The 14,907-nt window shown below is 41.8% G+C and overlaps 2 protein-coding genes across 8 annotated transcripts in view; one reads left to right on the forward strand and one right to left on the reverse strand.

Annotated features, from left to right (window-relative positions):
• The first annotated feature begins 498 nt into the window (after nucleotides 1-498).
• Nucleotides 499-14,683, forward strand: CLCC1 (chloride channel CLIC like 1). Of its 4 annotated transcripts, none has more exons than XM_062613471.1 (13): nucleotides 499-636; nucleotides 1,174-1,311; nucleotides 3,010-3,102; nucleotides 3,977-4,084; nucleotides 5,390-5,611; nucleotides 6,720-6,860; nucleotides 8,037-8,130; nucleotides 8,542-8,619; nucleotides 9,450-9,547; nucleotides 9,636-9,782; nucleotides 10,304-10,594; nucleotides 11,090-11,335; nucleotides 14,546-14,683. In XM_062613471.1, exons 2-12 carry the CDS (start codon nucleotides 1,183-1,185, stop codon nucleotides 11,315-11,317), a joined length of 1,629 nt encoding a protein of 542 aa, XP_062469455.1. In that variant the 5' UTR covers nucleotides 499-636; nucleotides 1,174-1,182; the 3' UTR covers nucleotides 11,318-11,335; nucleotides 14,546-14,683. The 4 variants fall into 4 exon arrangements, with proteins under 4 accessions (XP_062469455.1, XP_062469458.1, XP_062469459.1 ...); XM_062613474.1 differs by having other exon boundaries at nucleotides 8,542-8,589; XM_062613472.1 differs by lacking the exon at nucleotides 499-636 and adding an exon at nucleotides 965-1,043.
• The window catches only part of GPSM2 (G protein signaling modulator 2), a 30,571-nt gene continuing 28,225 nt past the window's right edge, over nucleotides 12,562-14,907 (reverse strand). For all 4 annotated transcript variants that reach the window (XM_062613470.1, XM_062613467.1, XM_062613469.1 and 1 more), the window contains 3 exons: nucleotides 14,528-14,690; nucleotides 14,172-14,392; nucleotides 12,562-13,241 (listed from right to left, as the gene is read on the reverse strand). In XM_062613470.1, the coding sequence (XP_062469454.1) occupies nucleotides 13,077-13,241; nucleotides 14,172-14,392; nucleotides 14,528-14,690 (549 nt within the window). In that variant the 3' untranslated portion in view covers nucleotides 12,562-13,076. The remainder of the gene's footprint in view (nucleotides 13,242-14,171; nucleotides 14,393-14,527; nucleotides 14,691-14,907) is intronic.

A 14,907-nucleotide genomic window follows, 5' to 3' on the forward strand; every position in this document is an offset into this window, starting at 1 on the left:
GCTGGCAGACTGTTTCTAATGAGCGCTACAAATATTTAAATACTCATTTCCTTAGATGAATTTTATTGTCCCTCGGGTCTTTACGGAGCAGATCTCGTTTGTGCGCTTTCTGTCCCCGCCTCTTGCGCTGGGTCTGGGCTGTGCTTCGGTGGGAACTCGCCGCCCTTGCCTGTGTTCACCGAAGGGGTGACTTGCTGCGTGGGCACCGAAACCCAACCCCGTACAGGGGGAGCAGGGGCGGTGCTGAGCTGTGCTCGCTGCCGTTCTGTGCCCGCCTCTCCCATGTGTGGTTCTGGGCCCGGTCCGCTCTGCCTTCCCCCCCTGCAGCGGCTCTTCCCTCCCGCCCGCGGCTGCGGCTCCTCCCGTTGATAATTGTTATCTCCAAACAGCTCCCGCTCGCACCCGCGCAGCTGCTGCCCGCCCGGCCTGCGGTGAGGCGGGGCCGTCCCTCCGAACGCCTGAGGGCCGGAGCGTCGCGAAGGCCCCGCTACCTCGACAGCGGCGCCCCCCGGAGCCTCGGGGCGGTGCCGGGGCTGAGGAGAGCGGCGGCTGCCGCGGGCACGCAGGCGGAAGGGGCCGGGAGTAGCGCGGGGCCCCTCCCCGGCAGCAGCGGCCTGGAGCGGCGCGGTTGTGGCGGTGAGCGGGCGGGGCGGAGCCGGGGACAGGGCCGGTGGCTGCTCAGGCCGCGGCGGTGGTGAACCGGGGAGACGAGGCCGAAGCGAAGGAGAGGAAGGAGTACGGGGGGTCCCTGTTTAAGCTGTGTCAGCGCTTACGGCCCTTCGCGGCTTCCCCGCCTTGAGGGCGGCCTCGGGCCTGCGGGAGCAGCGCCGAGCGGGCAGGGCAGGAATGCTCTCATGTCCCCTGCGAGTCCTGCCGGGGAACATGCAGTGACAGCGGAGCTGCAGCCTCGTCGGGAAGCCCGGAGGAGCTCTGCGCGGGTTTATCGTGCTTAGCAGCGCTGCAGACAGCGGTATTGATGCAGTCATACGGTACAGCTCCATTGCTGCACGTTCCTGACCGTTTTCTTTGGGGAAGAGCAACGTGTAAGTTGACGTTTAGCAAGCTCGATGGACAACTTGCTTAAACAACACTGGAGAATGCTGGGTTTGGGTTGCAAGTTTGTTTCAGGTGTTTGTATAGCACGTAACACCCTGATTCTCGTGTTCTGTTTAGTGATACAGGATGCTGTTTGCCTTGGTGCTGTGTGCAGTTGTGCTAGCAGGGAGCAGTAAAGTTCAAGACGATGAATGGATTGACCCCACGGATATGCTCAACTACGATGCAGCATCAGGAAAAATGAGACCTTACAAGGTAGAAAAAGAAAGGGTGCATGAGTACATATGTGTCTGTCTCTGCCAAACAGTCCTTCAGCCACACGCTGTTGGAAGATTGGCCTTAAATCATGGCATTAGAAATCAGTAGAATCATGGCCTTTTTGAAGTCTTACAAGATTGCATCTGAACTTTCATGCAGAAGAGTGTTGTGTTCCCATTGTTTAAATTGAAAGGTTGAAAACTAGATATCTCTGTTATTGTGGATCATGAGCTCTTCTCCTGAGGAGTTGCTGTGGCACTGATGAAGCCACAGGGCTGGGTCTTTTGTCTTCACAGTTGGCAGTTGATTTCTGGAGCAAGTTATTTCTTGTGCAAAGGACTTGGTTAAGCAGCTGTTGTTGTTTCTCAAGTAGAATGTTAAATATCTGGAAAATTAAGTTTCTAGCTGATAAAATCGGGGGAGTCAAGGTTAATGATTATATTTCACTTGAATTATCCAGTTTGCCAGCAGTATGGGAATAAACCTGGTTTATTTTATGAGACTATTGTGGTCAGTGGTGGTTTGTGATGCTGGGCATCAGAGCTTTCAGAAGGAATGTCAAAACAGAGACTAAGTGCTATGTTGTTAATAATTCATGAACATTGAGGAGATGATGAAGTATGAAAAGCTAGTTTTAACAAGGAGAGCTGTCTTGGTTGTCTTGTATGAGGGATGTATGTAAGATGCGTGTTGTTTATCCAGTATCTGTGTGCACACACTGTGACCTGTGGTTGGTTGTACAGACACCCTTGATTGTTGTCACTTTTCAGCTTTCAAATTAGGTTTTGTGGTTTTGAATAATACCATTTTGATGCTTCAGGTGCAATTTTCTGAAGCTTAAAAAACAAATCTGCGTTATTTTGATGCACAGAGCTCCCCCCTTGGGAGGAGTCCACCTGCTGGTCACTTGCATCCCCAAAACTAAGCAAGCTTTGGCATCTTTAAACATGGTTCCCAACTGCTTCAGGTTTGAAGAAACAGTATTGGGAGTTTTACTGTTGTCTCCCACAGAAATAGAACTGTGTTTTGAAAATGACTGCTTTGGGTTAATGCATCTTGTCAGGATTCTTTTCTGTTCTGCAGTGCAAGATTGCAGGTAGTCAGGGTGTGTGGCCACTCCAGTCCTGAGAACCACGTTTTTTTATCAGTATGAGTTCACTGGTCTGTGTGATGTTGTGCTTCCTTTGGAGCCCTTCCTCACTGAGCATACCTGGCTGTGTAGAAGCAGCTCAGCTGATGCTAAATCTGAGCAATTAACAGAAGAAAAGGGTTGTTTCATGGTGAAGAGGGAACATGAAAGGGAATACGTGACCTAGAGTGGGGCTTGTGTTTGCTTGCTGGCTGGACCAGGGCTGTGTCTGCTGCCCCTTTGCTTGCTGAGTCAGTTATAGCCAGTGGGATTATCTAATCTGAGGCCCTCACGGGAGGGGAAAGGGCAGGTGGGGGAGGACAGGGCAAGACCTCACTTTTTGCAGGCAGCGTGCATTTAGATAAAGCAGTTTTCCTTCAGGGGCCTGAAGTAACAGTAGAGGCAGCTGGAGTATTGCGGGGACAGTATTGGCAGCAAAGGCCAATGCTCAGTTTTTAGCTTCTTTGCTCCTGTTAAAGTGATCTATCTGACCATAGAAGCACAACATGGGGCTTCGATCAAGTTATGCGATTCTCAAAATACGTTTTTTTCTAATGTAATTTAAGGCAAACTACCACAACTCTGAGGATGAGACTGGCAATTCAGTCAGTACTGAGATATCGAGTTGCTCCAGGGCAGTAGACTCTTTGCAACAGAAGGTTAGTATGGAACTTGTGAGTATTTTTGAGCCTTTTATACTTTGTGATTTCTGATGATGCTTCTCTGGATAGTATAGAACAGCTGAATTGCTGGTGTGATTTGTAAAATAACATGCATTATGTAAGGGAACTCTCTTCAATCATAGGAGAGACTAGGGGTGGTTTGAACTTAATTCTAAATTGTTGCTCTGCCTACTGATGTCTGTTACCCAAAATGATGTGTAGTGTAACAGAGGCTGATAGGAGCTATGTGCCTCTGTCCCCTGGTGTTGATGTCACCCTGTGCTGCCAAAAGTGAAGAAAGCTGGCTTTTTGTTTCCAAGTTGTTCAGTTCTGTCGTGTTTTAGGGGGTGGGTTGTGAGCACAGAGACACGTTTGTGGCTGACACTTTGTGCAGCACTGCAGTTCTGAGAGGCTGCTGTAAGACGCCCAATGCTGCTTTGTCCTCTGACATCAAGGGGATGCCGTGATCCTTGAGTAGCTACCGGGGGCTCTCACTTCCCTCAGCCATTTGGAGACCCAATGGGATATGTAATTTTAATGTTGTTAGTATATTTTCAATTTTCTTTTTTTTTTCTGTTGTAAACGTAAAACTTAAAGAAATCCAGATTTATTTTTTTTCCCCCTAGTCTCACTGAGGTTGGTATTCAAACCCAGTTGTTAGCAGAGCTGAAATCTCTAGTACTGGCCAGACCCATGGGAAGTGGTATTTCAATAACTGCATGCACTCTTTATCTGGTGTACTAATCACAGGATTAGTGCTAAATTAATGTGCCTCACTTAATCCTGAGTTACATGTGTTGGTTGGGGTTTCTTTTCTCCTATGAACAAGCTGGTTTGAGGAAGAAATGAGTAAAGTGTCTTCCCGTTGCAGGTTGCAGACTGTGAGAAGAGGATTGCCAAATCCCATGAAAGCAGAAGCTTTTATATTTTTAAGCGGTACTTAAATAAGATTTTAAATGAAGCTGGAAAACTTGGCCTGGTGAGTACTGGAACTGGCATTAAAAAATTAACTAGGGTTCATATTGCTGCTTTATGTGTTTCTCACAGTTGCCAAGTATTGATGCATTATTCTGGCGTACTTTAAATGAGAATGAAGGGAACTGAATTGCAGAGGAAGAGAGGATAAAAGTGTGTGCATCCATGTTGCTGGGAGTTAGCGGTGTTTGCTCAGAAGACACAGTTGGTTTGATACAAAAAACATCCAGAGGAAGACTATAGGAATTCAGTCTTGTATCTCAGTCTGTTCCTGTGATGCAGCTCTGGTCATACCCTGTTCAGTTCACATTAATGGTTGTTAAACTGGGAAGAGACAGGTCTTGTTTGTTTGTAGACCCTTTAGGTGACCTTGGTTTCAGACTCTACCTCATTAAGCATCTTGGAATAGCAGCTTACTAGAGTTGGCGTAGAAGAATCATGTTACTACCTTCTTATATTGTCTTTGATTATACAGTCTATTATATGGTTACATTATTGTATGTCTGCCTTAATAAAATAAAAGACAATATAATTAAGACAGACAATAATATAATAAGGAAATAATATAATAAAGACAGACTATATAATTGAAGACAATATAATAGTCTCTTTTGCACAGAGAAGCTGTGGCTGCCCCATCCTTGGCAGTGTTGAAGGCCAGGTTGGATGGGGCTTGGAGCAACCTGGTGTAGTGTGAGGCATTCCTGCCTATGGCAGGGGGTTGTACCTGGGTAAACTTAAGGTCCTTTCCAACCCAAACCATTCTGTACTTTTTTTTTTTTTTCTTCTTTTTTTTTTTTTACTTTTTTTTTGTTTTTTTTCTGTTGTTTTTTTTTTCTTCTATTCAGAGGTGCAGGAATATATTTTTGGCAATAGCAAAATTAGCATTTAACAAAGAACATGCTACTTGGCAGTATAAAACTTGTTATTTCAGTATTTAATAGCTTCTATGTGTGTTGCCCAGCCATGATGGGGGCACACACGGCACATTCATAGTTACCACTTGTTCATGAGCAGTAGTTCTAAAATTGTAATAACAGGTGAGATCTCACTGAATTTTTTGGGTTTTTGCTGTCGAGTTGAAAGGACACAAAGCAGCGGAATTTGTGCTCTATGTACTTTAGAACAATGAACAATTAAGTTCTGGAAACAGTGTGCTCCCTGTCCCATGTCTTCATCCTGCAGTCTATTTCAAAAAGGTGCTGGTGCAGAGCGAAGGGCACCTAAGCAGGTTTTTGCCTAGGGATGCAGGCTTTCATCTGTATTTCTAGTAGCTTTTAAACACTGTTTTGCTTTGCTTTTAATTCAGCCTGAGGAAAACGTGGACCATGTCCATTATGATGCTGAGATCATCCTTACAAAACAGACGTATTTGGAGATCCTCCGGTTTCTGCAGGAGGAAACGTGGCAGTCGGGTGCTGTAGATGATGCACTTAGTGACATTTTGATCAATTTTAAGAACCATGATTATAAAGCTTGGCACTGGAGATTTGAAGACACTTTTGGAATAGAGCTATATAATATGTTTCTGGTAAGAGAAAAAGATTTTTGTTTTGTGGGTTTTTAAATTACTGGTTTCTTTGTGCAAGTCTGGTCAATGAATATTGACAGCTGCAGTGGTTCTTCCCACCGTACTTTGAATGCGTCACTCTTGTTTCATGGTTGCTGAAGGTAGATGTGAGGTAGTCACCTTTTGTATGCCTTTTGTATCCCTTTGTAAGACTCATTAGACTCTGGGAGTCTGTGGTGCTCGAGTAGACTCCAGTGCTTTCTTAGCACTTAGACTGCAACTCATGCATTATAAATTTCCCTGATTTGTCTCCTGTTCAAATAGATGCTGAAGTTGTTGGCCTCTGCAGGAGTGGGAATATATTTATATTGAGAGAAGTACGTATTTGAGGTATTAAAGGTCATGGGGTTTTTTGAATTCTGGGGGGAAAAAATTATATAGTGTTGGAGAGGAGAAGAGCATGGCTCTGTGTGATGCTGTATTCTCTAAAATGGATTTAGAGTGCTGGGCTGAGGATCCCCAATAAGCTGAAGCTCTCTGAATAAATCTTTACAGTGCAGAATGTGCTAACGCTTGATGCCCATGTAATCTTGACAGTAGCCTGTCTAGTTCTGAGGGAGGTCCACGGAAGCCAAATGAAGAAAGCAAGCTGTGAGTAGCATAACCTCGCTGTTGGGGCTCCTCAGATGGAAGGGGACTGAAGGGCTCCACTGAAGTCCTGCTGCTGTTAACCGGTTTGCTCTTAACCAGACTGCAGGAGCTGGCAGCAGTGGTTCTGTGGTTCATACCAGGCACATACTACTCAATACTGAATTATGCCAATGCTATAGTTTAAGTATGGTAGGTAACATGATAAATACTGTAAGGAAGAAATAACTAAATACCACAAGAAAGAAATGAGCAACTGCACCATCAGGCCTTGGTAGGAATGACTGCCAGTAACACCATGGAACATTTCTGCCTTGTACTGCTGCTGGTCTGCTGTGAAAGCATGGAAAAACTGTGTGTCAGTTGTTCCATGAAATGATGCTGGTAAAGCAAAAGCTGGAAGATCCCTCCTGTGTACTGGCAGTAAGCTTGGAAAATTCCAGCCCCACATCAGAATTTTTCTTCATCTTTTATTTTTCAGATACTGTTGTGCTTAGTGTGTATTGTGACTGTAATAGCTACAGAGCTCTGGACACGTATTCATTGGTTTGTTCAGCTGAAACGAGTACTATTAATAAGTTTCCTCATCAGTTTTGCATGGAATTGGCTTTATTTGTATAAGGTAAGTTGTTTGAAATCTGAATGGCTTTTAGGCTTAAAATGTTACAGTTATGAGGGAGTTAAGGTTATTTAGTTCCTTGAGTTAGTTTATATAAAGCAGTAATTGACAGCAAAATAGATAGAGGGATCTTGGATATTTCCAGGTATATTGGGCTTAAACAAATGAAACGCTGCTGGCTTTCATCCTGCCACAGGGGGGCAGAGAACTCGTACAGTGGTGCTTCTGTGACTGCTGTGTGGGCAGGGGAGACTGAACTCGGCTAACACAGCTTGGTAGAAAAGTCTTACAGAAATAGGTTGTGGGGTTGTGTATCTTTCTAAAGACCCTCTGGCTGAAACTGTATTTAACGTGTGACAGGCCAGAGATAAATGTTTCATTACTGATGATCAGGTGGCTTACTGTCTGGTGGTTTTGATGAGGCAGAATTTGTGCTATGAGGTTGTAGTCCAGCCACAAAATCTTGGTCCTCGTATTCTGCCATCAGGATGTAACTGCAGCCTGTCAGGCCCAGGAGCAGTGGGTGCCCGAGGGTGGGATGGCTCTTGAACACAGGCGGAATGAGTTGATGAAGAATGTCTGAGATTTTGAACAGATGATTTAATTTTTTCTATTTGATTATCAGTTGCAAACTGTAAGGCAGAAAAATAATGACTAGAGGTATCTGTTAACAGGAATTACTTTAAAAACAAAAACGGGCTGTCCTGATGTTTTAATTGGTAATTGCAGGGAGGGTTTTCTGCTTTTAATTCAAAAACATCTGAAGGAATCAAGATGTTGTCAGATTTGCCAGGTTGGACAAAGCCTTGGGTGACGTGGTCTAGTGTGAGGCGTCCCTGCCCATAGCAGGGGGGTTGGAACTACATGATCTTAAGGCCCTTCCCAACCCAAACCACTGTATGATTACTTTTGCCCTGAACTGGTATCTTTGAATACTGGAGTTCGGTCTTTTGGTAATTCAGCCTCCATTTGGAGGGTAACTTGGAAGTAGCCATCCTGTTATTTTGTATCCATTTCCAGGAAGTACTTAGTTTTTAACTCTCTAAAATTGTTTAGGTAGCAGGCTTTTCTTCACACAGATTGACCTGGGTGATTACCACAAAGGTCACTAGCTCAGGAGCAGTGCTGCACCCCGCACCATTGCGTGTTGTTTCATAAGCAATTCCTGTTCTCCCACAGCTGGCCTTTGCACAACACCAAGCAGAAATCGCAAAAATGGGGCAGTTTGATAATGTCTGTGCTGAGAAGCTCAACTGGAAGGAAAGTCTGATTGGTAAATACTTGCTTCAGTGTTTTGTAATTGTATTTAAGATTGTGAAATATTTGGTAACAGTATCCAAGAATACTCACAATTTCTTCATGGGTAGGACATTGAATTTTTTTCAGTGATACATGATCTAAACTGACAGAGGATAGGTTTAGATTAGATATAAGGAAGCGATTCTACCCTCTGAGGGTGGTGAGGCACTGGCACAGGTTGACCAGGAAGGTATTGGCTGCTCCATTCCTGGAAATGTTCAGGGCCATGTTGGATGGGGCTTTGAGCAGCCTAGCCTAGTCTGAGTCCTTGCCATGACAAGGGGGGTGGAACTAGATGATCTTTAAGGTCCTTTCCAACCCAAACCAGTCTATGATTAGTACATGGCTTTTCCATTTTTCCATTCCACAAGACTTTCTTTTCTAGGCCTTTGGAGGAGACCTGATCACAAAACTGTGCTAGGAGCATGTCATGGTGTTACTTCTTTTCCTTATAACTTAGACCGTATTTCCGAGCTCCCCTCCCCCAGGACCACCCAGTGCCATTTACTCAAGAGAGAGAAGGGCAGAATTGAAGAAAAAGATTTTGATTCTTCACCTGCCAGGCGTGTACAATGGACCTGTAACAATGTACTCTGGTGGTGTTAATTTAAAAGAAAGCTGAGTATTTTGTTAGCCATTATTTGTTACCAGTGCTATAGCAGGTAAGTTAGTGATGGGAACTCTTAATGAGCGCTTGTTATGGTCTTCCCTCTATAACTTATTGCCAATGATCATTCTGTTTATGTCAAATTTCAGTGGCTTATGGTCAGACTGCACTGAAATCAAACTACAGAAACACTGATGTCATAAATTACCGTTTTTTACCTTAGAAGTTCCCTTAAGGAGTAAGACTTTATGCTTATAACTAAAATAGTCCCTTGAAATCTTGCAAGCAAAATACACATTTTGATCTATGTGCAGCTTGGCACTTCTGTTGCAGTGGCTGTGGACAAGATGTGCTCGATAATAGTTCCCACAGACAAGACATGTTTATTCTGAAGCTTCTAGGACTGATTTCCTCTAATTAAGAAAGGCTCTCCCATGTCTTAGTCAAGAAAATTAAGTCTCTTCTCTTTCTTTCCAGCCTTTCCTCTCCTGCCCGCATCCTCATGACTGGATAAACTGCACTGCAGTGTTAATCAGAGACTTTTAAAAACAAACCCAAGCTTTGAACGATATCTAGAGGAGGGATTTCCTTTCATCTGTAATTGAAATGCTACTTTCTGTATTATGGCTCTGTCATAAAAAATTACTGTTTGAAGTAGTAAAACCAAGTCTCTGCTTTGGCTACAGAATGGCTCAGAAGTAAATGGACCTTTCAGGACGATCCTTGTCAGAAGTACTATGAAACTCTACTCGTCAATCCCGTTTTGCTGGTTCCACCCACCAAGGTATGGTGTATGCCCAGCCCATAGAGACTGTTTACCTTCCTGTTTGTCCTCGGTGTCAACAATGGCTGTTTTGTCTGTGTTTTTGTAGGCACTGGCAATTACTTTCACCAACTTTGTAACAGAGCCTTTGAAGCACGTAGGACAAGGTATTGGTGAATTCATCAAAGCAGTTATGAAGGAGATCCCTTTTTTCCTGCAGATTCCAGTGCTAATTATTATGGCTCTGGCTGTCCTGGTTTGTATACATTTATCTAATATTTTAAAGTTTTATTTTTTATATATTAAGTATAATTTTATATTATTTCTTACTTGTACTACTAAGATATTTTATAGCACACATAAAATAATTTCTACAGGGGAACTGTTTCTTGACAAAGTCTTTCTAGTACAGTTGGTTTAGCAATTAGAATAGGTAAGTTTGTATTTAAAAACCACATCTCTCCTCCACTCCCCAAATGGGATAAAATAGCATTAAACTGCTTAAAATCTTAAGACTCTATGACAGTTCATTGCAGCTTAGTTCCTGTTTCTTCGTGTCATTAAACAGTGATGTATGTAATTGGTGCTTTGTACATAAAAAGCATCAAGTTAGAGCTTTCAGCATCTTTAGTGTAACACTGGGGATGAACTCAGTGTCTGAGTGTGCTCAGACTGCAGCAAGCTTGTCTCTACTGTGCAGCATATTTGACTTGGAATTTCCTTCCAACTGGAAGCTGCAAATCTTTGACATTTTATTCCTCTTCTTCCCTCCCCCAGGTTTTCTGCTATGGCGCAGGATCATCAGTATCTATGTTAAGATACTTAACATCTTCTCAGAAGAGAAGTCCTCTTCCACCTGACCATCAACAGGACAAGATAGACTTTGGGCAGTACGATGGGAGCAAAGGAGATGGCTGTTATTCGAAGAAGCCTCTTTATGTTTCTAGAGGACCTTGTGACAGGGAAGACACTTCTCTGAGACCAGAAAATGGAAGAAGTCCTGATGTTGTGCATACAGGCAATAAGCAACATATGCAAGTAGAAGAGTCTCACAAACCAGAACCTCATGTATGTTAGGCCTGGTGTTCTTTGACCTGGATGTAATTTAATAGATTTCAGTGTCATCTGTTAGAACGTTTAAGCAACAAGCTTAACACCCAAATCGTGCCTGTACCCCCATAGAACTGTTTGGTGGAGGTGTATTGGGCATGTTTTTTTCTGGAAAAATACCCTGCAATGGCTAACCATGGCAGGAAACTACTGAATTAAGATTTCTTTAAAGAAGTAACTTCTGTTTGAGAGATTGGTACTTAGGGGCAATAATGATTCCCCACAGAAGAAAGGTGGTGGAAAAAAGGCACTGCTGACTGTTCTGTACACTACAGAAAATTAAAGCCAGCCTTGTGCTCTAAATGGTGCTTATTTACATGTACTGTTCCCCAGGAAATAACAAGACCAGACACCTTTTGGGGGATTTCTGCCCCTTGAGCCAAGCTGCACCTGAAACGATAGATGCTGTCGCTTTGGATTACTTGATTAATAGCTTACTATTAATTTTTACAGAATAGATTGTGCACGGAGTCTGAAGTTTGTAGACTAGAAACTACCACAGCTGAAAACCACACTGAAGAACCTGCACCTGAGCAGCAGAAACAGGAGCCAGCTAAAGCACAGCAAGAGGTGGGAGAAAACTGTGATCCTAGTAGAAACCTCAAACAAAGGAATTCTGCAATGGAACTGTGTGAAGAGAAGACAAAGAGCAGCTCACGTGACTCACAGGAGGGAGACTGAGGAAGCCTGAGCTCTGCTGTAAGTTTTCTCTAATCTTTAGTTGTCAGAAACTTCTGTTTGTTCTTCTGGAGTTCTCAAAAGTAGAAAAGAACATCAGTATGCTGATGGGACCTTCTTGTTGGTCAGAGTATTGGTATGCACAGCTCTAAGGTGAGGGGTTAAAAACAGAGACTGAGTATAGGTCCTGCTTCTGTAATTTGGAATACATGCATTAAATAAGATAATACAACTTTAAATGGCCAAGAAAACAGGCTTGTGGAGTGTTGCTGATTGTTTGAAATGAAATCTGTGTTAATAAGTTTTGAGGAAAACCAGACAGTGGTGGAAAAGCACTGATATTGTGGTCTAGCAACCGTAAGTCTCATCAGGTTACTGTCACATGATCTGAAGGAAGCTGCTGATATTTATGTAACTCACATAAGACAAATCACAGCTCAAATGTCTCAGGACTATCTTTTGTTTTATATTCTTTAAAATGAGTCAGCTCAGTTTTAGGACAATTTAATGATTATCTTCTAGCTGCAGAGAAGTGATGTTGTAGCAGATGTTTATTAGAAGATAAGTACCAAAGATTAGCATAATAAGCTAATGGTAACATATGTTTTTAAGAATATTCTGGCAATTCTCCTTAAAAGCAGGAGCATGAGTGTTAGTTTCAGTAGGATTCAATTTTAGTGCTACAAAAGCTGCAAGAGCATGTTTGTAAAACTTCCAGTAATTGTGACATAGTTTGCATTATCTGGAGTCCATCTGTTTAACTATTCCTAGGATGACATTTTACTCTGAAGCTAAAAGTAACAATAGATACTTGTTCAAGTGTATAATAGTTCAATAAAAAATACCTGAAGTGAACAGTTAGCCACTGTTGGTGTTAAAATCACTGATTTGTAACTGACAATCCCTATACTTGAACTGCCCCAGCAAGGGGTCAATCCTTACTGAGAGTAGAAGTAGCTGAGGTGAAGTAAAAAGCAGCATACATAGATTTCCTCTTTGTAGCATTTTAAAGTCAATTACTTAATGCCAAGCACCTCCCACCCCTGTGATTCCCTGATACTTCTTGGGCTGCCGCTGGTGATGAGCCTGTACCACACAAAGGATGGAACAGTACTTGCTTCAGTATATCTTAAAAAATCCTTCTGATTGTAAAACTGAGCTTAGTAATACAGGAAACAACCACATGTAATCAAAAAAACAGTATGTTTTGAAAAGATTCCTTTTGTATTAAACAATCAAAACTAGAGTTTGATTTAATATTTTTTATTTAATAAAAAATGATTGTTTCTTCCAAACTCTGTTTTTGCAAAGACAGATTTAAGTACTGAAGCTATTTCTCAATTATTTTTTTTATCTTTTAAAAAAAGTACAAAAGAAAACGGGACTTCTTTCCAGGGAGGTACAAAGAAAAAGAAATCAAGTGTTCTTTAAAAAGAATAGACAAATTTAGGTCTTACACTGGATTGAGACAGTCGTAGAATCCACACCTCAGCAATGACAGTACCTTGATGGGAAAATTTGTATAATGTTCATAGACTAGAGGCAGTCAAGAGGGACACAGTAATCAGTGTCTCGGACACAGCTAAAAAGCAGCAGCAGCAATGACTGGTCACAAATGTGATACTGCTGCTATTCACCGAAAAAAATTTTTAGAAAGGGGGCAAAACTACTAACTGCATCTTCTGTAAGAAGACATTATGTTTTTCCAGCAAACAAAATGATACCTAAGACACTACTGTACAGTACATGCCTGTTTGTTTCTTCAGCTAGAACTTGGTCCCTTTATAGTTGAGGGTAAATGGACTCTTTGTTCATCCATTCTCTTAGCTTGTGACCGTAAAATCAGGCTGAAAAAATCCTCATCTGGTACAGTTGGTCCTTTTGCAGATGAGGGAGGAGCACATCTTTGATCATCCAGTCTGGAACCCTACAGATAGGCCAAGCAGTAAAGCTACACGTTACAGGAATATATAAAATAAGTGAAAAAGTAAGTGAAAAAATACTAAAAGCTTTTGGTTTCAGATTTAAGGCTATTAGAAAGATTTATTTTGTAACTTTTGTTTCCAGGTTAAACTTTTCAAATGAAATTACCAAGTTAGGAGTGTAAGTGTAGGTAAAGTGGTTCTTCCAAACCATTTGTCTCCATCTGTCTGAAAATAAATCCCCCAGTTTAGTTCTTTGTCATAGTGTAGAATGAGATTTAAGCATCCTTTGCCCTAAAGAATAATTTTAAGCGTAGGTATATGGTATTTCTGGTTTCCTATAACAGAAAATATGGTTGTCTTCCTTTCCTTCTACAGGAAGTAAAACACAGCAACACTTTTGTCAGTTGCTATGAACTGTTATTTAAACTGAACATAACTGGAATGAGAATCACTATTACCACTAAACTTTGATATTGAATTCTTTGAGAATCCAGGATTCCCAGAGTATCAGGTGCCCTCCTGACAAGCCAGATCTAAACACTTCCTCTTAAAATCATTTTATATATTTGTTCTAATAGTCTCGCTTGTGCTCCTTCACTTTTTCAGCATTTGTTACTGTAAATGATTAACATGGTACCAATACTAAAATTACACTTACTGGACACACAATTAGTAAATCAAAACAAGGGGGAGGAAATGTGAAAACAAAATATCCCACCAAACAAACCCACAACAACAACAAGAAGCAACACAAACAACAACTTAAAAAAAATCCTAATTTTTAGTCATCTATGTTCTTCCTCTGCCAAATCAATTATTATCATAATATATGTGATAATAAAGGTGCTTATGTGAAGAAACCAAACAGCAGGATGCATAAATCAAATCTCTAAAACCTCATATTCTAAATAATTGTAAAAACAAATCCTCACCTGACATTTTATCAGTATATCAAAGAACTCATCATCTAGGTCCCTGTTGTTGTTACGAGCCATGAGATGACCCAGGACTGAGTGACTGTTCTGCTGGTTAAGACGAAGTCCAGGTAGATTGCTAAAGCTGGCACGTTGGTCATCGAGCCGGCGGCTCTGCGAGCTGGCGAGTAGGTCTAGAAACTCATCTGTGTGGGGTGAAACTAGAGATGTAGAAAAGGCTGTGGGGAAGGAAGAAAACAAGTAAGCCTAGAAATAATTTCCTTTCCATAGTAAGTTTTGTATTCAAATGCTTTTTTAAAATAGTGTTTGGTAGGAAGTAGAGTCAGATACGAATTTTACTTTTAAAAATTTACATTTTCGCATTGTTTTAGGTGGAGTAGAGGATGTTGCCACTGAAGCAGCTGAGAACCTGTTCTTCTCCTGAAAGTAGCATCTCTGATCATCCATCCTGTTGCTCTGGAAACGACTCAGCAGATCAAAGAACCCTTCATCTGCCATTGCCTCTCGACTGTTTTTCTGAAGAGAAAAGTAGAGTTAGAGGTATTTTGAACTCAAGTACCTAAAACTGGGACAACTGCATCACAGTTTCAGTCCAGTAATAGGTTTGATGTTTGCATATCTGAAATGCATTAAATGAATTTTTTTAGTCATCCATTCCTGTAGACACATTTATTGTCAGAGAAAACGCTAATTATATGGCAAGCATTTTTGGAAGGTAAAATACATTAGAAAC

This window comes from Pezoporus occidentalis, unplaced genomic scaffold (assembly GCF_034315485.1).
Source record: "Pezoporus occidentalis ecotype Australia unplaced genomic scaffold, CSIRO_AGI_Poc_V1 ctg167, whole genome shotgun sequence".
In the NCBI taxonomy this organism is placed as follows: domain Eukaryota; kingdom Metazoa; phylum Chordata; class Aves; order Psittaciformes; family Psittacidae; genus Pezoporus; species Pezoporus occidentalis.

Excerpts from the sequence above, each read along its gene's own strand:
- CLCC1 (XM_062613471.1), top strand. The coding sequence starts at position 1,183 with ATGCTGTTTGCCTTGGTGCTGTGTGCAGTTGTGCTAGCAGGGAGCAGT. Across the intron at positions 5,612-6,719 it reads AGCTATATAATATGTTTCTG|ATACTGTTGTGCTTAGTGTG; the intron begins GTAAGAGAAAAA and ends TTTATTTTTCAG. Across the intron at positions 8,620-9,449 it reads TTTTCCTTATAACTTAGACC|AATGGCTCAGAAGTAAATGG; the intron begins GTATTTCCGAGC and ends CTTTGGCTACAG.